Source organism: Anas acuta, chromosome Z (genome assembly GCF_963932015.1).
Source record: "Anas acuta chromosome Z, bAnaAcu1.1, whole genome shotgun sequence".
Classification (NCBI taxonomy): domain Eukaryota; kingdom Metazoa; phylum Chordata; class Aves; order Anseriformes; family Anatidae; genus Anas; species Anas acuta.
In genome coordinates, this window is record NC_089017.1 from 7435208 (window position 1) to 7462307 (window position 27100).

The 27100-nt window shown below is 37.7% G+C and overlaps 1 protein-coding gene across 6 annotated transcripts in view; it reads left to right on the forward strand.

Moving 5' to 3' along the window:
- RAI14 (retinoic acid induced 14) overlaps positions 1–25738 on the forward strand; it is an 86038-nt gene extending 60300 nt beyond the window's left edge. For 3 of the 6 annotated variants that reach the window (XM_068666020.1, XM_068666021.1, XM_068666022.1), the window contains exons 4-18: positions 6022–6110; positions 7841–7905; positions 10052–10109; positions 10832–10902; positions 12294–12400; positions 14800–14978; positions 15647–15675; positions 16729–16815; positions 17438–17515; positions 18227–18287; positions 18624–18742; positions 19252–20778; positions 21586–21735; positions 23380–23445; positions 23698–25738. In XM_068666020.1, the coding sequence (XP_068522121.1) occupies positions 6022–6110; positions 7841–7905; positions 10052–10109; positions 10832–10902; positions 12294–12400; positions 14800–14978; positions 15647–15675; positions 16729–16815; positions 17438–17515; positions 18227–18287; positions 18624–18742; positions 19252–20778; positions 21586–21735; positions 23380–23445; positions 23698–23775 (2764 nt within the window). In that variant the 3' untranslated portion in view covers positions 23776–25738. The remainder of the gene's footprint in view (positions 1–6021; positions 6111–7840; positions 7906–10051; positions 10110–10831; positions 10903–12293; positions 12401–14799; positions 14979–15646; positions 15676–16728; positions 16816–17437; positions 17516–18226; positions 18288–18623; positions 18743–19251; positions 20779–21585; positions 21736–23379; positions 23446–23697) is intronic. The other 3 variants (XM_068666023.1, XM_068666025.1, XM_068666024.1) reach the window with 3 other exon arrangements.
- The last annotated feature ends 1362 nt before the right edge of the window (positions 25739–27100 follow it).

The following is a 27100-nucleotide window of genomic DNA, read 5'->3' on the forward strand; positions in this document are numbered from 1 at the left end:
CTGTCTTGAGGCTGGTCCTGTTTCTTCATTTGCAGACGGCATGCACATACATGTGACTGTGATGGAACAGTGGAAAGCAATTTTGTTATTTTTTTTCAGCGGGTTTTGTTCCCTCTGTCAGCTCATGTGGGTACCTACCTACCTGTGCAGATAGATGCAAGGAAGAAGCAGAACCAGCAGCTGGATCAGCAGATGCTGGCCATGGAAGCATAATCCTTGCTGGAACAGAGTTACTGCTTTGCTACGAGCTCTCTATGGGTCAGCAGAGGAAGGCAGAAAACACCTTCTCAGTCAGGACCATTCTTGGCCTTTCCTATTCTTTAAATCTGAAAGTGATTATTTTTCTATGAATTAGGTTCAGGATGTGTCAGAAGTTTTTTTATTGGGTATAAAAGGCTTACTTCCTTCACTGTTCTTTATGTTGATAAAATCCCAAACTATTCACAGAAAAGTAAACAGTACTCTTCTCTAATTACTCGTCGTCATATTACATGCCAGAGGACACCACATTGGACGTTAGTCACTCGGGAATACAGTCACTGCGGGCACATCTGTGCACTGAATATGCTGCTTTTGTTGTACTTGCAGACCTTTCCCATCCAGCTCAGGTCTCTGCCACACTCTAGCACTTCTACCACTTAGCCTATGGTGGAAAGCAATCAAAAGCCAGGTAGCATCTAGTCAATGTATTTTTGCTGTTATAATTGAAGGGGGAAATTGAGGCTGTGAGAGGTAATACTGATTGTGAAAATCGCCGTAGACATTTATACACCAGATGCTGCCTCTAAAATGTTTAAAAGTTTAAATCAGTGCAGAAAATTTTCCAGATTATCAATGAGTCTCTTAACGACTGAGATACCTGGCAAAATCACTTTTCTCATCTGGTAGCAGCAAGAGTTGAATGTTTTCCATTTCTCTCTCTCTTATCAGCATTGCAAAGTCTCCAAGCAGCTCTGTATCTTATTTTATCAATCTTGTTTGTTTGTGTGAAGGTATTGGTCAGTTTGAAAACTGTAAATCATCAAATCATTGGCAGACAAGTCAGATTTTTTGAAAGTAAACAAAGATTTGACGTACACTAGAAAATGAAGAAGAATGATATGCTTTGGGGAGGAATGTTTTTACTCAAAATAAACCTTGACAACGAGTATATGTGAGTTCATAGCGTATTTCAAACATTCTTGCACTTAAAATATTTTCAGAGCACTCAGATTAAAATGGCAGAGAACAATAGTATTGTACTCTTGCATATACATTTGACTTTGTTCTGTGTTTGTCGAAATGCTGTATTTGCTATTTTCTGTTCACTTAGCATCCATAATTCAACCATGTTCTTTATTTGCTTTGGATTTTGGTAAATACCATGTCAGACTACTTTCAGGCCCTGGAGAAATTCTGTGCTACAGAGAATGCTGATTCTGCCCTGAAAGAACTCTGGAGCATGACCCTGCCATACAGAAATGGAGCCTGTAACAGGATGTAATTTTTCTGCTCTTTTAATTTTGTTTTTCTTTTCACAAATAAAAATTTCCTAGTGTTAGAAGGTTATTGTCTCAAATTAAGACTTAATATTTATTTTTTCTTATTTCATCATGTTCCACTGTAATTTTGTGGTATTTTCTCTAGTTATATGGACCACCCAGTTGTTTTAAGCCAGCTGTCAAAATATCATTCAGTAAGAGGATTGTGTTCAGTTCGCAGGATCTAGCTGTGTAAATGGTTCAGCAGAGAACCTGGATTCAGCATACACAGGTCTCATTACTAACACCACCTCAGCAAGCTCAGTTAACTCAATTTTTACAAGTCTAAGCTCTAAATGTGGATTAATTCTGATCTTTTACCTGTGGTGAAATTATTTGTTTAAAAAAAAAAAAAAGTAGTAAAAATTACTGCACTTTTCTGTTTGAGTTACTCTCTGGCATTTAAATAATTTCTGGAAATACTCATTCTTGACTTCCTAGCAAAGACTAAGTGTATCTCAACTCTTGTGCTCTCTGTCAGACACCCACTGAAGAAATCTCCATTCCCTTGCTAGTTTGACTTTATAACTGAAACACAGAAAAGATCCTTAGCACTGAATGAACGACTGGCTTACTTAGGACAGCCGTGTTTCACTGACATCTATCTGTAAGAAATCTGTTGTTCTCAACTAATTCAGGGATGTCATATGCAGCTGTCCACACCATTCAGTCAGCAAGCATTCATAAAAAGCATCTATCAATGCATTTGAAAATGTTACTTGAGCAACCTTTTTCGGTCAGGAAAAAATTACACCTTACAGGACTTGGAGATGATAGCCTTGCAGCTGTTCTCCAGTTGACTCCAAATCTGATGAAATTTTGCTGTGTTCCCGCTTGCTGTCAAGGCTGTTTGCTCCAAACAGGCTTTGTGTTTTTCCTGAAGAATGTCATTTATCACTTTATCCTGTTCATAACTGAGTAGTTGCGGGACCTGTACATTCCCGGTGGAAAAAAGCAGTGTTAAACAACTGATCTTTATCAGCTGCTGCAGAGGTGGGTCTGATTTCTGACATGCCTCATTTCTGGATCCAGTAGGGAAGGGTGGCTGCTACTCTGCTGCACCGGAAGGTCTGGAGATGATAGTAGAAGACCATCCTGTGCCACAGGCATGGTAGAAATGTTTGATAGCAATAAAAGAAATCTGTCTCAAATCAATTCAGTCTGAGGTACCAATATGTAGCTGGGAGTTTCAGCAACAGGCTTCTCTTTTGTGAAAGAAAAATGAACTATGTTGGAATGGGGATTTAGACTGAGTGAGAACGTAACCCTCAGTGTGGCCCTTGCTCCAAATCAAAACTTATATGTTTGTTTTTATTTGCCTAAATCATTGCAAAACCAGGAAGTGGGAGGAAAAGTTGTTTGCTTTCATATAAAGGGAAGTTTATTCATGAAGGATGCAAGTAAAAGGCACCACTGCTCAAGGCTTCCAGATGGTGAGAACTCCAGTGTTTGGAAACCTGCAGCTTTTGCTTCAAGTATTTTAGGAAAGTTTATGTAGCTTGTAAAGAATTATTCTGTACTGAAATCAGTTTCTCCAGGCTTTGTTTCAAGAGCTTCCCTTGCAATACACCAGCCCTCAGTGTCTACTTCTGAAGTTTTTTTCATTTTTTGGTGGGGGAGGGTGAAGGAGGGACTCATAATTTTAAAATCAGATAGAATTACTCCCCAGGGTGAGGACTGTGTCCAGTCCTCTGCAAATAACTCTGATTTAAGTATGAATGTAATAGGTTCATCCTAGTCCGGAACCATTCTCCTCTCTTTTGTAAGCAGGTCTGATTTCCCAGTGAACCAGTTCAATTTACTAACCTGTAGTAAACTGAACTAGCTGTGTCCCCCACCCCAGTTGCTTATGGACTATTAAGAAAAAAAAAAGTCTTACTATAGGGTTATGTTAGGGATGATAGCATTAAGGAGGGGACAGATAGGCAGTAAACATCTGAGAGTGAGCAGTAGCAGCCCCAACCATGTTTGACTCAGGTAACTGTGTAAATGAATGCGAGTTAAACCTTACCACCCTCTCTTTTCCCAGGACTCTTCAGATTGCTTCTATGTTTTTGCTTTAGTTAGATCCTTACATCTTTCACACGTTTTCTCTCATCTTTCTCACCACCTGCACTGCTTACTGATGTTTCTTTGATCCTATCAATTTGGGAGAAGCAATACTTTTTATCAGGGTTTCCTTAATTTGTAAATTTTTGATAGCATGAAACTAAGCACATGCATGTGTGATGACTCGTTGAGAACTGCCACAGGAATTGTTTGCATTGGTGGGACTGATTGTTCATAAGTACATAGCCTGAAAGGAGTTAAGTTTTTCTTCTCTGTTTTCTTTGCAGTCTGATTTTACCTAAATCAAACTTCTTTTGCTCTTGCATATTCTTGTGGCATTTTATCCTCCACAGTCTGTCTCTATAACCTTAACGTTCTTGATTTAGCCAAGTTGTTATTATTCAAGTATTTATTATTCTTATGAATATAGTTAAATGTAAGAGAGCCAAGTGTGCGCTTCACAGCCTTCCTGATATTTAAGTGACTTTGATTGTATTGCTTGTCTACACAAATGCATCTGAATCTGTTTCAGTATTTACCAGTATGTTGTGCTGGCCAAATTAGGGGTGATGGAATTTGTCAGACTCCCTTTGCCTTCCTCTCCTAGCCATTTTCCCAGAGCCTGAGAAACCTTTTCTTCTGAAGAAGAATGTTTACACAACTTCGCATTGGTCACCAAGTACATGAAGTTTTGATATCTGAATGACTAGAGAACAGCCAGCAGCAGGGCTTCTTATGTTTTTAGAAGTGTTAACTCTTCAGTTTGTTTATGGCAGTAGTGAGCAAGTGGACAACCATACAGGATATTTTTATACTTGCAGAGAACAGTTCAAAGCTCAAGAACTGCCTGCCTACCATTTGGAGTCAGCAGCAGGCAGTGGGGAAGGACTCCGTGTAGGAAGGGAGATAGTTGCTGTACTTGGTACTTTGTTCCAGGAGTGCTCCTGCTTTGATTAATTCTCAGCCCTTTGCCAGATCTTGTCTGTAGGTCTTTTTCCTCTGCTTGGGTTTCAGGAAGGCTGCAAAGAGTCTGCAGCTTAGAGAACCACAGTGTTGCAGTTCACATACTCTGTGCCAGAAATGTCTGTTTCTTTCTTGCCTGCTATTCCTGGTTGCTCTGCCTAGCATGCTGAATTTTCACTGCTAGCTTTAACATTTAAAGGAAGCAGTTGTCCGAAATGCAAACTCTTAAATACAGTGGAAATGTGTCTACATGATTAATTAGGCTCCCTTTAGATGCTGGGGGAAAAGGCCTTTAACATAGGGGTGTGGTGTGTTAAAAATAAGAAAACATCCCAGGATTACTGGCTTTTTCAGTCTGGGGCATGCTTATGTATGTACCAACTTTTCATACACAATTTAATAGTAATTGAAAGTGTTTTGTCTCTAACTTGCTTTTTTACATTACATCAGTTGGAAAACAGCTCTCTATATTAAGCTGATATTAGTAAGACCATGGGGAAGTAATATGTCTGCTTGTACTCTCTCCATATCTTGAGACTCACCTGTATTGGCACAATATCCATCAGGATGTTATAAACTTCTCAATTTTCAAAAGATTTTCCTTTGTCTTTGCTTCTTATCTTAATTAAGTTAGCAGCATGTGTATATGCTTCTGTGAATCAAATTCTGTGAATCCTTGAGATGTCAAGAACGTCAAAGATGAGCTTTCAGAGTAAAAGTCTTGAATTCAGCATAACTTCTTCAGTTTATTCTGCAATCATATCTTTAGTAATTTGTGCTGTTCAGTGTGTCCTGCCATGGTGTGGTTGGCAAACTCTCCAAATTTTCCAATGTTCAAACAAGCAGATGCTTGAGATGGGAAAACAAAACCAAAAGTTGGAAAATATATCCCTAGCATAGTCTCAAAAATATCCAATAGCTTTCATTCCTCCATGTTACATTCACATACACTGATTTATTGATTTATTTATTTTACACACATGCGCGCACGCACACACACACACTTCTCTCCTGTGAAGAAAGTTGTCTCTGTGGAGGACAGTTCAGAAACAGAGCTTGATTTAGTTTAATTCAGGAACCAAATTACCTTTTAGAGGAACTAAATTTTGTCTGCTGAAAGAGGACAATTATGATGGTCCTGAGTGTCTAGAGCAAAGCCATTTTTTTCTTCAGTAATTTCCTAAATCCAGGAATTCTATGGGGATATATTGAATCACTAGGAACATCAGTTTACAAACCCTGTTGGACTAGATAGATGCACATTAGGTATATGGCTTGGGTTAATGAAACATCACCCTTTGTAAATGTATGAATACAAAAGTTTTTGATGTGCTTTCTCACTTTCAGAGCAATTACCTTCTTGGGAGGTAGTGGAGGTTTGCCAAAAGATCTAAGGACAGGGAGGGCAGAACTTGCCAGTACTTGATTTATGAATGAAGGAGAAAGGAGGTCTGTAACAGAACAGTGACATGTAAATGCTCTCTTCCAGCTTTCACCTGGCAGCTACAAAAGGCCATGTAGAATGCCTGAGGATTATGGTGACACATGGTGCAGACGTGACAGCCCAAGATGGTGCAGGTATGCCTCTGAGAACATAAACGTGTAGCATAATATGCTTCATTTGCCTATAGTTCTGTATGTGCAGATTGCAACGAAAATTTGACAGTACTGCTCCCCCTCCCTTGCATACCATCTATGAAAAGCACTTCTAACCTGTGAGGGTTTGGATATGCTTGCTTTTCTGCACATAGAATTCAGATTCTATGCCTTTGAAAATTTTTGCCCTAATACGATAAATGCCAGAATTTATAGTGGACTCCAGTTGCAAAATAATAGTTTCATTTTATTAATTATTGCAGTTATTACACCCCTCCCCGCCCCCCCTCCCTCCCCAAACAAACAAACAAACAACTTTCTGTTAACTTCATGTGAGGTTTTGCATAGATTAAATCAAGGTCTTGTGTGTTGCTTTTATGTGTATCCAAGCTATTAACTCCGTTAACTGCACAGAAGTTGCAGTAAGACGTTTACTCAGGATTATGACATACGGAAAAAAGCTGATATGGGCTAAAACAGAGAGAGAACAGTTAAATATGCTGTTTCAGCCCATGAAAGTCTATGTCTTTATTCCACTAGGACAATAATGAGAGCTGAATCTGAAACTGGCAAACACTTCTTAGTATATTTCGGTTGACGTATCTGGGGAATCTGTGACCAGCATTCTGTCAGGCTAGCAGAACCACCTAAATGAAGTGTCAGTATTCTGCCCATGGAATAATGATCTGTAAATGCTGGGTTCAGTTTTAGCCACCAATTACAGCCCTAGTGAATTTGTCATACACTGAAATGATTTGCCTCCATGAGGAAGTGTCTGTGATACTACAAGAAGTATTCAGATTATACATAATGATAAGAGAATATATACACCCAATAGTATTACTCAGAATTCATACTTCATCTTGTCTCAGGTTTTATTAGTCATTTGGATAAATAACAGGTTGCCTGCTCTTGCTTGAAAGTGTCAACCCTGTGTCTCTTAGGAAACGTCTTTTCTGTAAAAGTCTCATTATTTGCTGTGAGGTTCTACTGTCTGGAGTGGCTCTAGTGTCTGTTATTGAGTACTAAATCTTAGCCCCTTCTTTCTTGCACAAATAATTCATTCTTTTGTTGTCTTTGGCCTATTTAATTTTTCAGGGGCTCTGTAAGATAAAACTAGAGGAGAGACTGCGAAATCTTTCATCGCTAATACATAGTCAGTAAATTACTGTATTGCATAGCTAAATATGATCTCACAGATGCTAAGTAAATTAAGAGAAAGGGATGTCTACAAGACGTAAACTGAAGTAGTCATGTGTTCTGAGTCCTCATATATTTGTCTTTCATGGATGATAAAAATTTGTTGTAGTGATGAGTTTAGCTGGTTTTGCTCTTGGTGCTAGTTTTCTTTTTTCATTGCAAAAAAAAAAAAAATCATGTGGACACCTTGACCGACATCTATCTGCAAGTGAGGCTGTGTAATTTAGGAATTTTTTTTTTTATGAAACAAAACATATCTGCATAAAGTTAGACTTCCACTAAGGCAGACTCTGACACAATGTTTGTGTCATTCCTGTATGTAAAGCTAGAAATTAAAATTGTTGTTCAGGTAGATAATGGAATAGTCTGCTGTATCTGAAGAAACTGGTAACTTGTAACAAGTAAACTTGTGAACTTGTAACTTGATGCAGGATTTTATTTTATTTTCTCTTGCTAATTCCAATGCTTTGCAGTGATTGAATGCTTAATTTGCTTTGCTTTTGTTGATCTAGGGCACAGTGCTTTACATCTTGCAGCAAAGAACAGCCACCCTGATTGCATTAAGAGGTTACTTCAGGTAAAGTAAAAATTAATATTTTTGAGATTTCACATTGGTGTTTCTTCGCTAGATACTGACACATTTCCTGTTAATAATCTGCATCACACTCCTATACTGTTGTTCTGTTTCCTTACAATCAAGAGACGTGCTTGAGTTTAAGACTTTTTAGGCACTGTGAACAGATGATAGAAACATCTCCCCTGAGTTGTCTACAGATTCAGTTTTCCCTGTGCAGCTGATCTGACATAGCAGAGCTAGGTCTCAAGCAGACTAATTTCCCAATTTTAGTCTGTGGTTGGATGGCTTGGAAGTAGATGGTACAGAATAGGTATAGGGAAAGAGGATTCTTAATGTGCGGTGGGACTTTGATAGTGATCTACTGGAATGCTTTCTGTCTGTGCAATATAAAAGAATCCATTGTTGACCTGTGTCAACAATGCCTGTCAGGTTTACAGTCAAAGGTAAAAGAAAACAAAGTAGTTTGGTACTAATCCTCAACAACATGACATGAAGCACAGTGAGGGGTTAGAAAAAGTAGAAAGAAAGGAGTGGAAGGAGGGGGGGTAAGAAAAACAAAAATGAAGATAAAGAGAAGGTTCTTAGGACACTGAGGGAGGATGAAGATGTGTGTTAGTAAGCAAGGAGACACATTGTTCATCTCAGCTCCATTGCAGAAAGCCACGTAAGTTTTGTTGATGGAGGTGATCAGATATTTAGAAGGAGTGTAGAATTACCAATAAGATTGTGGCTAAGACAACGGATGAAATAATGAACCTACGAAATAACACTGCCTGAGTGCAGTAGCACAGAAAGGAATTGGATCCCACATCTCAACCTCCAAATTCCTTTCCACTGGTTCCTTCAGGGTTACTCCAGACTCCAAGTCTGTTGTGACTGATGCCTGTCAATGTCTCTGACCATATTGAGTCAAATTTAATCAATTCCCAATCATTGCAAGCTGAACATCCCACCCCTTCTTCCCCACCATTCTTGCACAGTTGGAAGGGGTTATGATTAAGCAGCAAGACTCTTCTCTTTGTGATTTGGTTAGCAAAGTCCACTAGATTCTAGAGCAAACCCATTTAGAGCATAAACAGTGACATCAAGCTGTCACTAATTGTATCGCATGCAAGAGCATGATCAACTCAGCAGCTAGATGTGTTTAAATATCTGCTGCCTATTCACCTGCCCGCTGTAACTGCAAACTGTTTTTGTTGATGTCTTGCTAATTTTATTACAACATATGTATTTCCAAACAAGTTTGTAAGTCCAAATTTAGTAATACTCTCCAATAATTCATGCTCTTTGGATTGCTTTCTTGCATCTGTAGACCAACTTTGTGATATAAGGTGTTTGTACGTGTGAGAAAAGTCTAATCTTAACATAATTATTTTACCCAGGCTGAATCTTGATGTTTTTTGTTGTATAATTTGGTAGCCAGCACAAAATTGTTTTCCTGGGAAACCATGGAAGAATTGGAGGCAGTGCTACATTTGAAAGTTACAATATCTAACGTTTGACTTAAAGAAACTAAAAATATCAGTGTGATATCTTTATTTGCCATAAACTAGAAGTAAAATCTTCTGTACCAAAACAAGCCTTTATAAATATATGCAATTTGGTATTTTTATATTTATTACTTCAAAGCCTAGCTTAATCAGTAAGCAGGTGGCTTAAAATATTACAAAATATAACTAGCTTTTAGATGCTTTAGTTCTTACATATGGAAGTGAGGCATTATGTCCTTCAAGAGAAACAATTTAATGCTAATGCATTAGAATGTGTTTGCTTTAGCTCCTAGTGTAATGTAAAATATGAAGCTTTTGCTTTTCTCAGGCAAGGGGTGGAGAGAAGAGATTCTTTTCAGTTTCCAGATAGAAACTGTTCCAAAACTATAACTTTTTTTCTAGGGATATCTCTTACCATGTATGTTTCCCATGACTTCAGAATAAGCTCTTACCAAGAAAGGATGGACAAGATTGGTAGAGAGGAAAGCTGTGCTTTTCATCAGTATTCTTGTTCACTTTTATTATATGGGCTGAACTTCGTGGAATAGCTCATAAAACTATTCTCAGAGATGTTCAGCTCTCTGTCCTTAACATCAAACATATGTGTTTTTCTTGGTGTTTCACTATTATTTTTTTCTCCTTTCTGAACTATACAGTCTAAATGTTCAGTAGACAGCACTGACAATTCTGGGAAAACAGCTTTACACTATGCAGGTAACTTCTTTGTTAAAAGTGTGTACTGTGTATTTTGTCATGCTTGATGTTCCTAGCTCATGAGCTTGATGAAGCTTTGTAGGTTCTAAATGCATAAATATAGTGACTCCCTTTCTGCTGATTGGAAAAACAGTGGGCAGAATGGTGAGCTGTATTAAAGTTGGCTACTTTCTGTTCTGTCATTCCATTTTTTTCTAGCTTTCTTTGACTAATCTTTTGATTTTATTTCCAACTTGAAATGTCAGATTTATTGAAATGCATGCATTTTTAATCTGACAATGGAAGTTTACTTTTCTAAAATTAACGTATTATTGACTAATTGAAGATTCGAGCAGCCGAGGGATACGTGTTCATTCTCATGGCTTATAAGTTTGGGGTATTTTTTAACACTGTGAATAGCAAATTTCAGTTAATTATAGTTAGCAAGTTCACTCTTACATGTGCAAAGCCATTTAAATACTTAAATATTAAGATAAGGTTGATTCTGACTCTAGTGCTTAAAGATCACATGTTAATTTGGACTATAAATAATAGTTTTATTTCTGCTTACAGCTTGCTGTTCATTCTCTGTCTGTTTCAATCTTTCTTAAAAACAGATATGATTTAATTGTTTTTCTTGAACACCATTGTAATAATGCAATATTGCAAATGGGAAGTGGGGAACACAGGTTTCAAAAAAAGTGTTTCATGGACTTTCATGCTAGTTTTTTTATTTCTTTTAGCTGCGTGTGGTTGTCTTCAGGCAGTTCAACTTCTCTGTGAACACAAATGTCCAATTAACGTCAAAGATTTGGTACGTACCTCTTCTCCCATTGTTCACTTCAAAGCTTTTACCTCCTGCTTCAGTCAATCTCAGGTATCGTAGTTCAAAGCAATACTACTGTTGTATTTCATTTTGGATTTCTCTGTCAGAGAATATTCCTTTTGCAGCTTGCCATAGTAGATGTGGGAAACCACTATCATACACTAGTGGTAGGATTTGCTGTTTGTTAAATTGAGGGTTTGATACAAGTGTTTAGAATCCATTCTGATATATTCAAAACACCATTAAAAGTCTTCCCACTCACTTCAGTAGACTGCAGGAAACGCATGTTATGTGGCAAGTGCTGCAAAAAAAACCCCACAATTTGGTATAATGTAAAGGCTAAGGGACAGTACATTCTCTATTATGAAGTGACTACAAACAACCAGATCTATCTGTGAGAATGATGCAGTTGCCTGATAGAAAACCCTGATGATAAAGAGAGTGGATGTGACAGAAATTAGACCAAAAAAAGAGGGGGAAGGAGGGCATTTAACTTTTTTTTTTTTTCTTTCTTCCATCTTATCTTCCTATCTGGTCTTTTTGATGAGTTTAAAAAAAAAACAACAAAACACTCATGAAAATTAGATCTAAAATTTCAGCAGATGCATTTTAAAAGCAGAAACATTTGTCTTTTTTTTTAATCCTAAGAATTAGGAAGGCTGTGGGAGAATCTTAAGATGCCCTCAACTGCATCATGGGTGATCATGAGGAAGACATAGCTAAACCCACCTCAGGTGCACAACAAAATGATGTCAAGCAATGGTCACAGTTTGGGCAGTAGAACTGATTGGGAAATTCCAATTATGTGTTAAGGAAAAAAAGAATTATTACCATGTAGGTGGTGAAACATTGGAAATGGGACCAAAAGACACCATGGTGTCTCTGTCTGTGGACATGCTTAAAACCTGACTGGACAAGTCTCTGAGCAATGTACTGTGAAGTTTGCCTTTCTTTGGAATGAGGGCAAAGGAGAAAAAAAAATCTCTGAAGTCATCTTCCAATTAAAGTCACTCTGTTATTGTAAGAAATGTTGTATTTGTGCCCTGTACTTAGTTAAAATTAACCTTTTTGTTGTGGACTTATTTATAGGCATTGTATAGTTGCAAAATCACCGTGTTATAGCATTAAGCAAACAGAAAAGGGAGTACAGACAGCAAAAAGCATTCCTGTTCCTAATGCTTTGCTGAGTGATTCCATTCCCAGTACTAAAGGAAGAAATTAAATAAACCCAGCTACATTTATGGTACATGAGAAAAATGTACAGATAGTGCCTTGTTTGTGCTGTGTAGAAGGAAGGTGCATAGCTGACCTTTAAATCTCAGGGTGGTATTTGTAAGTTGTCGAATTATTGTTTATAGTTTCTTTAAATGCATTCCTAGGATGGGAACATACCTCTGCTGCTTGCAGTACAAAATGGTCATACAGAAGTGTGCAAATACCTTCTGGATCACGGAGCAGACGTCAACACCAGGGATAAAAATGGAAGGTACAGCAGGTTAACCATCACCATGTTAATTCTTTCTCAGGGCTGACTGTCAAACGATGCTCTCTTCCCAAAACTGTTGTTATGTGAAATAATGCTTTCAATACCAGAGAGAATATCCCAATTGTCAAGAAAGCTTACAGAATTCTGCCTAAAGGGAAAGAAACTAAATAACTCTAAAACTAGATCATGCCTGTAAGATTTTCATTGGGTTACCAGAGCAGCAAATCCCATTTTAAAATCATTCCTGCAAGAGTTTGAATGATAGCACTTGCCCACATGTCACTTTGTATGTGTCCCAGTTTTCAATGCTGCTCTGTTCTTGGCGTGAGTTAGTTTCTCCAATTTTAATCTGAAAACTGTTACTTGGGAGTGACATACATGGGGAGCTCTCTTTTCTAACGTAACACAGCCACAGCACCAAGAGAAAATACAATAAAACTGTTGTATCATGGAGATGCTGTCTTCTTAGAAAGTGCCATTTAGCGACTTGTTGCATTAATAGACATCTAGTGTGTCAGAAAATTGTTTTTAGACCAGAGCATCCTTGTGGAAAAAAATGTACTCATTTTGATGATACTGATGAAGTTCAAGAGCTTTTGAAAATTATGGACTGTTTTATAAATGATGAAATGGCAAAGGTAAGGCCAGATGCTGAGAAGACTTGGCACTTAATAATTATCTTGATTATTATGTGATACAATGCCCATATTGTTCTTTGGCAACACCTGGAAGGATGAGATTGGGCCCTAGTTTGATTTATGAGAGTTCAAAGTTCTATTAGTCTGCTTTTTTTTTTAAGTTGCCTAAAGAAAACCCCTTTGTTAGTTCTCAGTTGGTTCATTTGTTCAAATGGCCTCCACGGTGCTTTGAACTCAAGGTGCTACCATTCTGGGACCTCTGCCTTTCTCTCACTTGCTTACTTTTAATCAAGAGGTAGTGCTAACAGGTTGTAATTTAATTGGATGGAGGTATTTCTGTTATAAATAAGACAGTACTTGCAAGTTTGGTATTCCTTATTTTTTTTTAAAGAAAGTACAGTGTGTAAAAGCAAGAAAAACTATATAACATGGAATGTACCATTTTAATTCCAACTTTCCTTATGGTAAGGAGAATAACTGCTCTGGCATCTCTTGTTCACAGAATCGATTGCATATTTAATGAAAAAGCAGAATCCTTAACAGAAGGAGAAAGAGAGAGTCTTTGCAAATGGCTTGTCCAATTCCGTCTGTTGTCCAGACTAAGCTAGTCATTTTGGCAGTCTAAAACCATCCCTGTGAAACTGCTATCCAAGTTACCACTCAACATTTGACTTTTTAGCACAGTACTGCAACAGCCATCACTTCCTGAGGGCTCCCCTTTTACAGGGTGTGTGCTTAATTCATCAGTGAAATGGTTGCCTTAATATCTAGTAAATACCTAAACAACTGGGGTTGTTCAGCCTAGAGAAAAGGAATCTCAGGAGAGACCTCACACTCTACAGTTACCTTAAGGGAGGCTATACGGAGGTGGGGACTAGACTTTTCTATCAAGCACCAAGTGATAAGACGAGGGGAAATGGCCTCAAGTTACACCAAGGAAGGTTTAAGTTGGATATTGGGAGAAATTTCTGTAGTAACTTCTCAGTTTCATATCTGCACTGAGAAACGTAGTTGTGCGTGAACTTGGCCAGCCTATTAGGAATGATTTCGTATTTAAAAGGGAGAATTCTGCTGTGTCAGGAAAGCAATATTAGAGCATGCTCGAGAGGTGGGGTTTTCTGTGTTTTTGTAATTATCCTATGTGTGGTTTATGATCCCTAAAAGTCACTGAGGAAAAACAGACACAACCTGTTAGGAAAATGTTCCTTCTGTATGTTACCCTTACTGTAGAAGGCACTGTCAAGCTGCCCTGTGTTGGAGAGAGAATTGATTGTGCTATAAGACACTTCTTTATCTTTTTTATTTGAGAATGGCTCAGGATTTGAGGTCAAACCACCCTTCAGTCTCACTGAAGAGCTTTGAGAAATATGTTTAGCTTTTTGGGTGATACCTGCTTAAAAACAACATGAAATAAAGGCTTTCGTGTTGTAATTGAAGTGTGACAGTGAGATCTGGTAGTCTGACTTTATCCTTCATCCACTTCTCTCTCTCCTTTTAGCTTCACGAACCCATTTTTAGAAATGTTTGGAGATACGTGCAAAGTATAACAGGCCTTTGCAGAAGGTCCAGCTGGGATGTATGGGGAAGAGGAGGAAGGGCGGGCAGGTGTTTGTGCATAGAAAAGACAGTTGCATGTGTGTGTTGATAAATATGTTGATAAAATTGTTCATTACACAATACCTGTCACTCTTTCTTCCTTACAAAATGAGCTGCTGCTTCAAAGGCTATTCTTGATAATTTTATCTTGTTTCTTTTGTCCAGAACTGCTTTGATGATGGCTTGTGAAGCTGGTAACCTTAACATGGTGGAAGCGTTCCTTAAGAAAGGTGCAGATGTCAGTTTAGTAGATGTCTTTGGGCAGAATGCCATGCATTACTCCAAAATCTCTGAGAATGCAGGGATCCAGAATCTCCTATCATCAAAGTTATCTCAGGATGTGGGTACGTAAGAGATGCTGTTATACTGTTTGTCACTTTTCATTTTGGCTATGTTTATGTTTATTAATGAACAAAATTACTTTGTAAAGTAACCTGAAAATTTTCAAAAGCTATCTTCAAGATGGTCTGTCTGAAGCTTTTCAAAACAGGAAAATGTGGTATTTGCTGTATATGGTAATATCCAATGTGAGACAAAATATTCAGCAGGGCAAACAGGTGGTCTGGAGAAAGAAAAGGTAAGCGGATGTAACAGCATAATGAACTCTTGCATAGAATTTGAACTAGAGCTTCTCTTTATTATGTGAAAGACTATGTTTAGCTCCTCAGTAGAAGGATTCAGAAGGAACTAATGCAGACGGGACTTTATGGTCAAGCTAAAACAGATTTTTGAAGTAGTAAGTTAATGTGAACGAATGGTGAGAGGCTACAGTAGAAGCAGAGTTGTCACAATCCTTCGAATTTTATATCACTGTGAAACAAACAAAAAAAAGCAGCGGAGAAGATGTATTTAAATGCAATTTTTAATTTTAAGTATATTGCTCAGATTTCAAACAGGAGTTCAAAAAACAAACAGCATTTATGATGCAGGAAATTAGAGCTGAGAGAAGTGTTAGGCAAATAACATTTTCGTTGATCATTGTTCTTAATTCTGCTTTTTTTTTGCTTCACAGATACAAAATCACCAACTAAATCAAAGCAGGTATTTATCCTTTTGATTTTAAAAATACTTGGGCTTTAAAGGCTTGTAGCTCATGGAAAAAATAGTAACTGTCATGACTAGTAGCAGTAGATGTGACTAGTAGCTAGTAGTCACTGTGAGATGCACATCTAATAACTGCTCTGTAATTTGAAAAGTTTTTGTTGCTTATTTAAAGAATGTGTTGTAGGAACATCAGTTTTGGGTTTACCTTCTCTCTGACATAGCTGCCAGATTCCTCAGTGACAAAAGGAAGGGAGGATGCATGTGCATGTGCACGTGTGTGCCAGGAGGATACTCCGCCGTTTTCATGTATTGCAGGAGCTTTGCTGGACTCCGGTCTCTTAAAACTGTATAAAAATCACCTAGAAAAGTTTTCTGTTTTCAAAACATCTATCTGAAGGTTTTCCCTGGTTGTACCTTACTAGTGACCCCTATCTGTTGAGACTCTTTTCAGATTTAGGCAATTAAATAAGTTTCTTACATTCTGTATTTAGTACCATGCTATCTTGGAGTGCAAATATCTTGTAGACTTACTTGCTGGTGGCTGGAAATTAGATGAGGGTGCTATGTATTAGTTCATTCTTTCTCTGAGTGGAGAAGTTGGGTTTTTCAGGGAGTTCAGGCAGAAGCTGATGGAGGGGAAACATGGTAGCTGTTAAGAGTGGCATGGCTGGAATATGAATGAATGGAAGTTGATGGAGAGGAAAGATGGTAGCTATAAGAATGGCATGACTGGACTATGAATGAATTTCTGAAAGTATTCAAAATCACTAGTGCTAAACTTGTTGTCAGCTTCTGCTTTTTCACTAAATCTTGTTTGTTTTCACTGAAGCATGGATTACAAAGGAACATATTCTTATTGTTAGGCATGTTTAATATCTTTGTGTTATTAGAGATGTAGTCTTTACATAGAAAAAAAGGAGCTGCATGAGCTGCTAAAGTTGATATTAATGTGGGAAAATATATATGTATATATATATTTGTGAAACAACTTGCTCGGACTTTACTAACCAAACTAACAAACCTACCTTCTCTGGCTGGTGAAACTTTCAGCATGATCAAGGCTCTAAATTAAGTTCAGAAAGAAGTGGAACTCCAAAAAAACGCAAAGCCCCACCTCCTCCTATCAGTCCTATTCAGGTAAAGAAAAGACCAATCTTGAGATACTTTTAGGGGATGAAGAACATTTTGACCATTATGTGAATGATGTGGGCTGAATTTGAGCTGTCTCTCCTTCTTTATATGCCTGTCATGTTATGAGTGCTTTTCCTGACATTAAGATGACACATTGATGAGTTTAACTAAGAAAATTGCTTGAAATATAGCATGGTTTAAGATACAGTAGTACAAATTTTACTGTATAGGTGCTTTTTCTATCTAAAATTGAAGGTTTGATTGTTTTGCAGACTTCCGTAAGTAAATTACATGTATTTTAAATCCACATATGTATGTACACGTTATTATATGCACATATACATATGATAGTAAAACACTTAAATTGATTTGTATAGTATACCAAAATACAGTTTAACAGTTGTTATATTAAACAGAAAAGTTACCCATACAACAAACGCATTGCAAGTGTGATACTGGCTCAAAAGAGTAATGAATAATTAAATTTGCTCTTTGAAATTAACCGAGTTGTTACTTATGTTAGTGCAAGGAAAAGTGCTCGCATGTGTTTGTGTCTATATATGGCACATGTTAGAGGATTAGTTATATGTATGCATACATATACTTATTTATATATAATCTTTTACAGCTTAGTGATTTGTCCTCTCCACGCTCATCAACTTCAACTCCCATGACAGGAAAAGGACAGGCTTTCTTTGCTGACCAGGTATGTGAGATGTCAAAGTTTTCTTTCTGTTCTTACTAAGTATGGGGGAAGAATGTGTAATACCATAGCAATTTATTTTGCTGACTGCAGAATCTCCTGTGAATTAATTAGCTGCATTTTAAGAGTAAAAAGGAATCTAAATCTATTTCAATGTAATTTACAAAGCAAATGTGGATTGCTTTAATGTTTAACAAACATCTAAATAGAATTAGTCATAAACTAGTCAGTATATAGGAATATGGTTGTGAAAGTAAGTATTAATGGTGTGAGAACTCACTAGCTAATACCAGTGAAATATATGGGATTGTGTTGCAAAAAGTAGTGCCCCTGTCATCAAAAGACATCAGGCAAATACTTAAGCATGCTCTGTCTCATATTTGTCTTATGGTTTTGAAGTTTATCTTAGGGTATTGAAGATTTCTTTTTAAGTACACCACAATATATTGCAGCAATTTATCACAGGGGCTGCAGCTTTTCCAAACTATCTGTGGGATAGTAGCCCAAATTACATTAACATTTAATGAGAACTAGGCAATTTAATTCCTGTCCTGGCCACATGCTACAATTAAAATTAAAAAAAAACAAAAAAAAAAGTTTTGCCAGGTTTCACCCAACAAGGTCTATGCTATTTATATTTATGTTCTGTGAATTGTCCAACTTTACATCTGCTTTCTGTGAAAGTGTTTTTAAAATTTTTTTCTCATGTCTCAGCAGGAAGAATTCAGTTCCTTGCTTCGAGATAATAAAGACAGACTGAGTGACAGCACAACAGGTATACAATAAAGCTTAATCCTTATTTTCTCACTTGGTTAGGTTTTTTAGGTGTTGTGAAAAGTCTGTCTGTTTGGATGTGCTCTGTGTCATTCTACTTAGAATGTGAGTCACAGTAAGTGTTGGGAATAATGTTATGTAATGTCACTACCAGCTGCCACCTGCTTCTATTGGGTGACATAACACATTTTTGGGGAAACAGCTCTAGGAATTGTTCACGTGTTCACTGCACTTAATAGTCATGAAAACAAAGTGTTTAATTTGGAAAGCAAAATAACTAGCTCGCTGTGGGATCGGTTCAAGTTCTGAAAGCTTTTGAATCTTTTTTCCTCCAAAGGTGCTGATAGTTTATTGGACGTGAGTTCTGAAACTGAACAGCAAGATCTACTTATGCTGATGCAAGCAAAAATTGCTTCTTTGACATTACACAATAAGGAGCTACAGGACAAATTACAGGTGGTGTATTTTGTGCTGTTCTAGTGCTCTGTTAACCTCTTAGTGGAACAAAGAGCTGCTAACCAATTTAAGGAGATGTTCTGTAAATATAAAAAGCTTGTGGTGCTCATCATTGAAACACTCTGCACCCAGAGGATTAAAATTAGTGTTTTGATCCTTTTCCCATGAATTACTGAATATCTTTGCTTACTATGATAGTTGTATTCTAAAATATGCTGTTAACAGTTGTGTTAGCAGATCTGATTTTAATTTGCTTAGCTTTGATTATTAGCATATGGAGATCAACACAGACTATCAGAGGAGCTTGGCACTTGCTGCCTTCTGTCACTGTAGATGATTAAATGGGACCAGCTGGGTTCTGAGTTGAAACCCGAAGGTTTCTTCCATGGTGCTTTAATTGCCCATCTTTGTAGGATGTGGCAAGGATTGTTTCCTTTTTCGTCTATATTTTGTTTTAAATAAATGTATTTGCTTTTATCATGCATTTGTTTGGGTTTCTTTTTGCACAGGAAAGAACACCTAAAGAAGTGGATTCTGCGATAGATTCTTATCATTCAACCCAAACAGAGTTTGATCAAGCAGTAGATAGACAAAATGAGTTCTTAGCTCAGGAGCTGAAGCCTACATTAAAAGCCACACAAATTCAAGAAAACTTGGCAAGCCCTAGTGAAGTAAAAATAAAGTACCTCCAGGAAGACTTAAAGGATGTGCAGAGGAAATTAGAAAATTCTGAAGCCAAAAGAAAGCACTTAGAAGCTCAGTTCCAGTCCAGAGTTCCAGAAGCAGATCGCTTAAATAACACAGACATTTCAGAAAATGGCTCTGATCTTAACGTGAAGTTCCAAGAAACTCAAAACAGGTATGAGGAAACTGTGAAAGATGTTTTGAATGTACAGAGGCAGGTGAAACTGGGTCTCATTTCTTCTGAAACTGAAGAAACCAGTTCTGAGCTCAGTAGGTTGAAGGTGACATGTGAAGAAGTTGAAGTGCTTAAGCAAGAATTGAAGAAAGCATTGGAGGAGAGTGAAAGACAAAAAGAGAAAGTGAGAGAGCTCCAGAAGAAGTTTGAAGAAAGAGAGCAGAATGTGGCAAGCAAATTGTCTGTGGAAGAATGTGAAGAAATAAGGAATTCATATTGTTCAGTTATTGATAATATTAATCAGGAGAAGGCACTGTTGATCGAGAGGTACAAAGAAGGGCAAGAGGAAATTAAGAGGCTACAGGACAAGCTGACAAATCAGACACAGTTAGAGTCTAGTGCTGAGTCTGGAGAAATGAAAGATGCAATGCACAGAATGATTGATGAGCTCAACAGGCAACTTAGTGAATTGTCACAATTGTACAAGGAGGCACAAGTAGAGCTTGAAGATTATAGGAAGAGAAAAACTCTGGATGATATCGCTGTGGACTACATTCCTAGAGATGAACATGAGAAACTGATGCAGGTAACAAATTCTTTGAAATACAAAGCAGAGAGTGAATTATCAGAAATGAAATCCCAGTACACAAAAGTATTAGATGAAGCAGAAGAACTAAAGCAACTGTTAGACAGTCAGAAACAAAACTCTTTGCCAATTACTGAACACCATCAGGTGATGAATGTACTCCAAAGTACTGTAAAGGAAATGGAGGAGGAAATAAACGAGCTCAAAGGACTGCTTACCAACAAGGAAAGTGAAGTAAGAAACCTGCAGAAGGAATTATTGGAAGAAAAAGCTGCAATTAATGAAGCAATGGTACCCAAGGCTACGTATGAAAAACTCCAGTCTTCATTAGAGGGTGAAGTTAGTGCTTTGTCATCCAAGCTGAAGGATGTAATCAAAGAGAAGGAAAATGTGTCCTTGGATGTTATGCAACTGAGAAATGAAATTTTGCATTTGAAAGAAGAGAAAGAAGGCATGCATACTCTGCTTGAAGCAAAGGAACAGGAGGTGACTGGTCTTCACCAAAAGTACCATCAAGCTCAAGAAGATTTACTTGAAATGAAAAGATACTCTGAAAGCACATCAAAACTAGAAGAGGACAAAGATAAAAAGGTTAGTAATTCACTGCTGTGGAGGCAGTAGTACACGAATTCAGACTACAAAACATATTGGAAGGTGCGTGAGTGACCTTAAGCCCCAGTTGGTGTAAGGTGTCACAGAGCGGAGTAACATTGGAGTTCATGTGACCATCTGAAAATTCAGATGCTAAAGTACTGTCTCACAGATCTTAATGTCAAAGGAGTTTTTATTCAGCATTTTTGACTTCAGTTATCTTCCTCTCTGGTGAAGATAAGCATCTTTCTGTTCACCTCCTAAGTTCTGTTCAGGTAAGGTTCACAGAATTCAGTGAACCTAACCTGAATTGAGCAAATTCTAAGTTGAATTTAGAGCAGGAAGAGGTTCGTGAAGAGACAAAGAAACATCAGGATCAGGAAGCAGCAGACATTCACTATTCTGAGTTTACTGTATCATCTCAAGCTCAGTGTGACAGCTGTTTTTCCTGTGCAACTATGTCTGTCACAATTTCTTTATAAAATGCTATGCATTTTGCTTAGTATGAATAGCTGGCCTGTTTGGTATGTTTCAGTCTTCTGTTAAGACACAGGATTTGCAAAGGTGGTAAATACAATCTTTGTTTGTAAATATTACCCTTTCAGAGCCAGGAATGCATTCTGAAGGACTGCTAGGATTGTGGTAGAGAAGCATTGTTTACGTGACATCTCTGTCCATTGAGTTTTCATCTAGTTTTCTGCCACTTTTTAAATATAAGTCACAAATACTTATTTGTATAGGATGAGACCCATGGGAATATAGTATGCCTTGCAGCTTTTCATGAAAACCTATTTTTCACCTTCATAGATCAATGAAATGTCCAAGGAGGTCAGCAAATTAAAAGAAGCATTGAACAGCCTTTCTCAGCTTTCCTACTCTACCAGTGCCCCCAAAAGACAAAGCCAACAGCTGGAGGCGTTACAACAACAAGTGAAGCAGTTGCAAAACCAACTGACCGTAAGTAGATAATAATAAATAATAGTTAATAAACCCACCATTATTGCCAGTGCTCCAAAAGCATGCGTGGCTTATTTAAGCCACGCATGCCTTATTTAAGCCTTATTTATTTAAGCCACTCTGCCTTATTTAAAATGAAGTACAGTCAATAAGTACAAGAGTTTTCATACAGAAATTTTGTAATGCTCTGAAACATGTAGGAATCCTCAAGTCACTTCAGATGTCTTTTTTCCAGAAATAGTCTAACTAAAGAAAACTATTTTTCTGTATATATTTCTTCAGATTGATAATGGATCAAAGTTTCTGCACTTGTAGTGGAATGTAGTGACCAGACCTGCTGCTGAGACCCTGATTTGTGAAAAATCTGGCCAGTGTGCAGTGGACTAAAGTTGTGTTTTCTCAGGAACATGTATTAAAAGATGAAATCTTTTTGTTATTTTAAGCCAAAAGAAACGTGACTTTTTGGAAGAAAATAGTCACTGAAAGCGTGAAGTTTCAAATCAAGCAAGTCCATCTGTTTACAGGAATTGCAGTTCATTTTCTGCAATTCTGAACAGCTTAAAGACTTTTTAAAATTGTACTTGCTTGTGTGTGAGAGGCTCAGTCTTCTAAGTCAGGTTGAGCCATAATTGCTATTTCCAAACGTTTGCCTGTCCAAAGAAGCATTTTCACTCAGTTTAGAGAGGGTGAAGAGAAGATACTTCCCACCAGAGACTCATTTGTAGAGAGCTCTGGAATAACATTTGAAAGGAAAATTCCCAGCCCGATGGACTAAAAGCCTTAACTGTTATGTGCTGTCCTGTCATCCCCAGCAGACAGATGCAGGAGTTAATATGCACATGAGCCAGAAAAATTCCCTTGCAGTGAGGAAAATTAAATAGGTAGATAGTTAAACACCATGTCCTGTCAGTGTGTAGGTTTGTGTTTCCTATCCCAGTCCACCAAATTAATAAGGAGCCTTCATTTCTCATAGCTCAAGGATCAGCAAATTAGTGCAAAGATACACAACAAATTAGGAGATGCACAGGACTTAAAACAGGAAACATTCTTTCCTTCTCTTACACTGGCTTTCCTGGCAGCTTCATGTTTGTTTGGAAAGATGGCTTCTGGGATGTGGCAGTCTGATCACAAAAAAGGTGTTTGACTTTCCTTGTTTGAATGTATAGTAATTAACTGAAAATTTCATAGATTAAGACCTTTGTAAGCATCTCCTTCACCAGAAGGGCGTTTACTGACAGATGGGTTACTGCAATCAAGTGGTTGATTTGCAATCAATTGCAGTCAAGGGTTGATTTGTCAGAATATTGTTGGCTTTCCTTCTGGTTACTTCTGGTTTCTGATAAACTGAGAAGCCGAGTACGTGCTTGTTCCACATCTTTGCAGCTCAGGACTTCTTGCAACTAATATCATCTCACCAATTATTTATTTATTTATTACAAAGTTGGCTAGAATTACAGCATTTCTGTGGACTATGTTTCTCAGCAAATTATGTTTTAGATACCTAGCAGCACAGTCCTGAGTTTGAGCTAGTTTTCCACCCATGCGTTAGATTATCACTTTCACAGAGCTCCATACGTCTAGGTGAGGAGTTCTAAATTCCACAGTTCTGAATACTCTGTGACTTTCTGCTTAACTGTTTTCTAGGAAACAAAGAAACAACATCAGGAAATCGTGTCAGTTTACCGGATGCATCTTCTCTACGCTGTGCAGGTATGGTTAGATATTACTCATTACATGGTGTTTTAATGGAATATGTTTTTGCTGCAGATCTATTTAGAACATTGCAGGTTGTATTGAACACATAATACCTGAAAGAATTGACTGTTTAAGCACAAATTTAACACTGTTTTCTTTTGGAAAATTGGTGTAATTCTTATATCTTAAAAATAGTTTGTAAACCTTTTCAATGAGTTGGGAAATGTTTGAATTCAGTCACCTTTTCTTCTTTCTCCCCTTGTCTAGGGTCAAATGGATGAAGATGTCCAGAAGGTGCTTAAACAAATTTTATCGATGTGCAAAAGCCAATCACAGAAAAAGTAAACAAACAAACAAGCAAAACTCCGTATTTTCATTAATCCTGTTGTGGGTGTTTATCTAGATTTGCCTTAAAGTAAGATTTAAAACAGGCAATTTGCTGCTTTTTTGTTGTTGTTGTGCTGTTTGTGAGGTGGATTAATTTGTTTGTCTCTACCACTTTCCATGTGCATAGACATGTGCAGTAACTAAACACATGCCTGCTTTTCATAGCCAAAATGCAAGTATGTTCTTCAGACTTTTTACTTAGGCCACTACATGTCGTGTTTACGCTGAAACTGCTTTCTAGCTTCCTCCCAGAGGGAGATTAATATGGAGGCAAGCACTCATGCCACCTGGGTAAAGGTGAAATTCTCCATGTCTCCTTTACCTGTGTATAAGCTGCATATTGTTATTGGGGATAGGCATAATTGCTTGATGTTGTAGCACTCAGATTCAAGACATTTTGCCATACGCACTCTTTGGCAGAGCAGAAGCAAGCCTTGCAGCAGTGAGCAGAAGTAGGTATTTATGGTAAGCCAGAACATCAAACAGCTATACTTCTTAACTTAGTTTTGTTTTAGATTAGCACACCATACTGTAGCTGTCCCAACCCATCCAATGCACTGAGCACACAAAAATCATACCATGCTTCATAGTTTCCTTGAACTGCCTGCTAGTGGAATGAAACTATTTCAAAAGGTAAAGTAATTAGTCTATTGAAGTTCTGTACAAAGCAGTACAGAAAGGTCTGTAGAAACAACTCATGATAGGTTTAGCTATCTATGCAAGTGTTGGCCATGAAGCTCAGGAACAAAACCAGAACATATACTTTAGACAAGGGATCCTAGTGAACACAGGATGTTTACAGTGAATGTCAATGCCTCATATTTCCTAACCTCACTTTTGTAAAGATCTTCTCTTCAGTATATTTTTATTGGCCCTCTAATGAATTTTTTTTTGTAACTAAACCGTTTTTCTACGTAATGTTTGCATTAAGCTTATTAACAAATATTTTTAGGTAATCGTGTTTTAGAGAGTTCCTTTCTATACCCCCAAGTATTCAGTAATAGTGAAGCATAGAGAAGTGTTCTCAGTTTGAAAAAGATCTGTATGGAATAATAGACCTGTCCATTGGTGTGGTCCAGAGCAGTGAAGTGTAAAATACAATTTATACCGCTGTTTCAACAAATGTAGAAATGATAGGTAGTGAAGAGCAAAATGTGTCAAAAATTTCTACGTGTTGTTTCTAGAGGCCAGGGGCATCAAGAAAGCCTTTGTCAGCACTTTTAAATTTCGAAGTCAAATAAAAATGCCTGATGAATGATGTATGGTTTATTATGAAGCTATGGAAGAATTCTTCTAAGCACACACTGCACTCGAGGGTACAACCATTTGAACTAGCTTGCAGCTTCACTATATTTGTCTTATTTCTGGTAGTAGATATGTCTCTAATAGAGAAATCTCCAGAGCTATATAATCTGAAGTTTATATAGAGTCATAATATGACAAGAGTCAGCAGTGCCTGAGGCTGACTGGACTCATAGTGCACTTATATCAGATAATTCCTAACCCTGGCAAAGCTAAAATGGATTTTAAAAACAAACAAATAAAACATTCTTTTGCATCAGTTAGACCTTGGTGTTACTTTTCTTGGGTGGTTTAACTAATGCCTGCTAATTTTGGACAGTATTTTATAGTTAGATGATTTTGAAAATGCTCCAAAGAAATGTGAAAAGAATTTTGCTGCAGCACTTCAGAATGAACAACAAGATTTTAAGCATGCCAATGCTGCGAAGTATAAAACTTGATGAACCATTTTGTAAGTTGCCTGATGGATTTAGTCTTCTACTTTGTTTTGGTTTGTATATTTATTACAATTATCTTTGTGGAATATTGAAAATTATACACTACAGCATAGCAAGTTTCTTTATATGTAATTTACCAGAAGTTTCCTTATGCAGCAAAATAAACTATTTCCAATTTTTCATCTTGGTTCTCCTTGTGCCTTCAGTTACTTTTTGTCTCAAGGGAAATCTCACCACACTCACTGCTTTAATGTAGTACAAATGTGTTCTGTACTCCATGTTCAGATGCCTGTCAGATGTATGGCTAGTACTGAATCTACACCAAACCCAGTGCAACCACTTTGGCAGATGATGCCTTGTGTTGGATTGATAGGTTGAGATATTTCTCCCATGGGTGTCCTGCTAGAAGTAATATGGGTCTTCCATCACCACTGGATGCATTCCAACTAGGTTTAAAGTGACCTTAGACCAGTATTGGAGGTGGCCTAAGTCCCACAATTTCTCAAAACTCTGGTTCTTTATCACTTATCACTTCACTCCATGTACAGAACTACAGTGAAAGTATATTTGTATGTGTGTGTACTCGTGTATATTTCATAGAATCATAGAATATCCCAAGTTGGAAGGGACCCATAAGGATCATCAAGTCCAACTCCTGGCACCACACAGGTCTACCCAAACATTTAGACCATGTAACTAAGTGCACAGTCCAAGCGCTTTTTAAATTCAGACAGGTTTGGTGCAGTGACTGCTTCCCTGGGGAGCCTGTTCCAGTGTGCAACCACCCTCTTGGTGAAGAACCTCTTCCTAATGTCCAGCCTAAACTTCCCCTGCCTCAGCTTAACACCATTCCCGTGGGTCCTATCACTGGTGTTTACAGCGAATAGGTCACCTGCCTCCCCACTCTCCTTCACGAGGAAGTTGTAGACCGCAATGAGGTCCCCCTTCAGCTTCTTCTTCTCCAGGCTGAACAGGCCCAGTGACCTCAGCCGCTCCTCATACATCTTCCCCTCTAGGCCCTTCACCATCTTCGTCGCCCTCCTCTGGACACTATCCAACAGTTTAATGTCCTTCTTGTACTGTGGTGCCCAGAACTGCACGCGCTACTTGCATTTGAGTATGTATACATACACATACACAGTACTCATGTACATATACATATACAGTACTCATATTTGAGTATGTATACATCTCTTAACAGCATTGACTATATAAGCATTTTACATTTATCATCTTTCTCTCAATTTTTATTTGAGAAACTAGTTTTTCAGTACCTGATTTGCTAATTACATCTTTCGGTCTCAGTGCAAACCCCATACATGACAGGAATTGCACCTCTTTTGGTTATGTCCTGTGGGTCAAGTAGTTCTCTAGACTTCTACAGAAATTTTCCGTAACCTATTCAGTACTGGGCTTCCTTTGAACAAGGGTGCTAACAGACTGGTATGTGGAGTCTGTGTGAGGTCAGATCATCTGGCAGGGCAAATTTGAATCGTTTCACAGTGTGGGTTAATGATTTTGTTGCTAATAGTTGCTGCTGGATT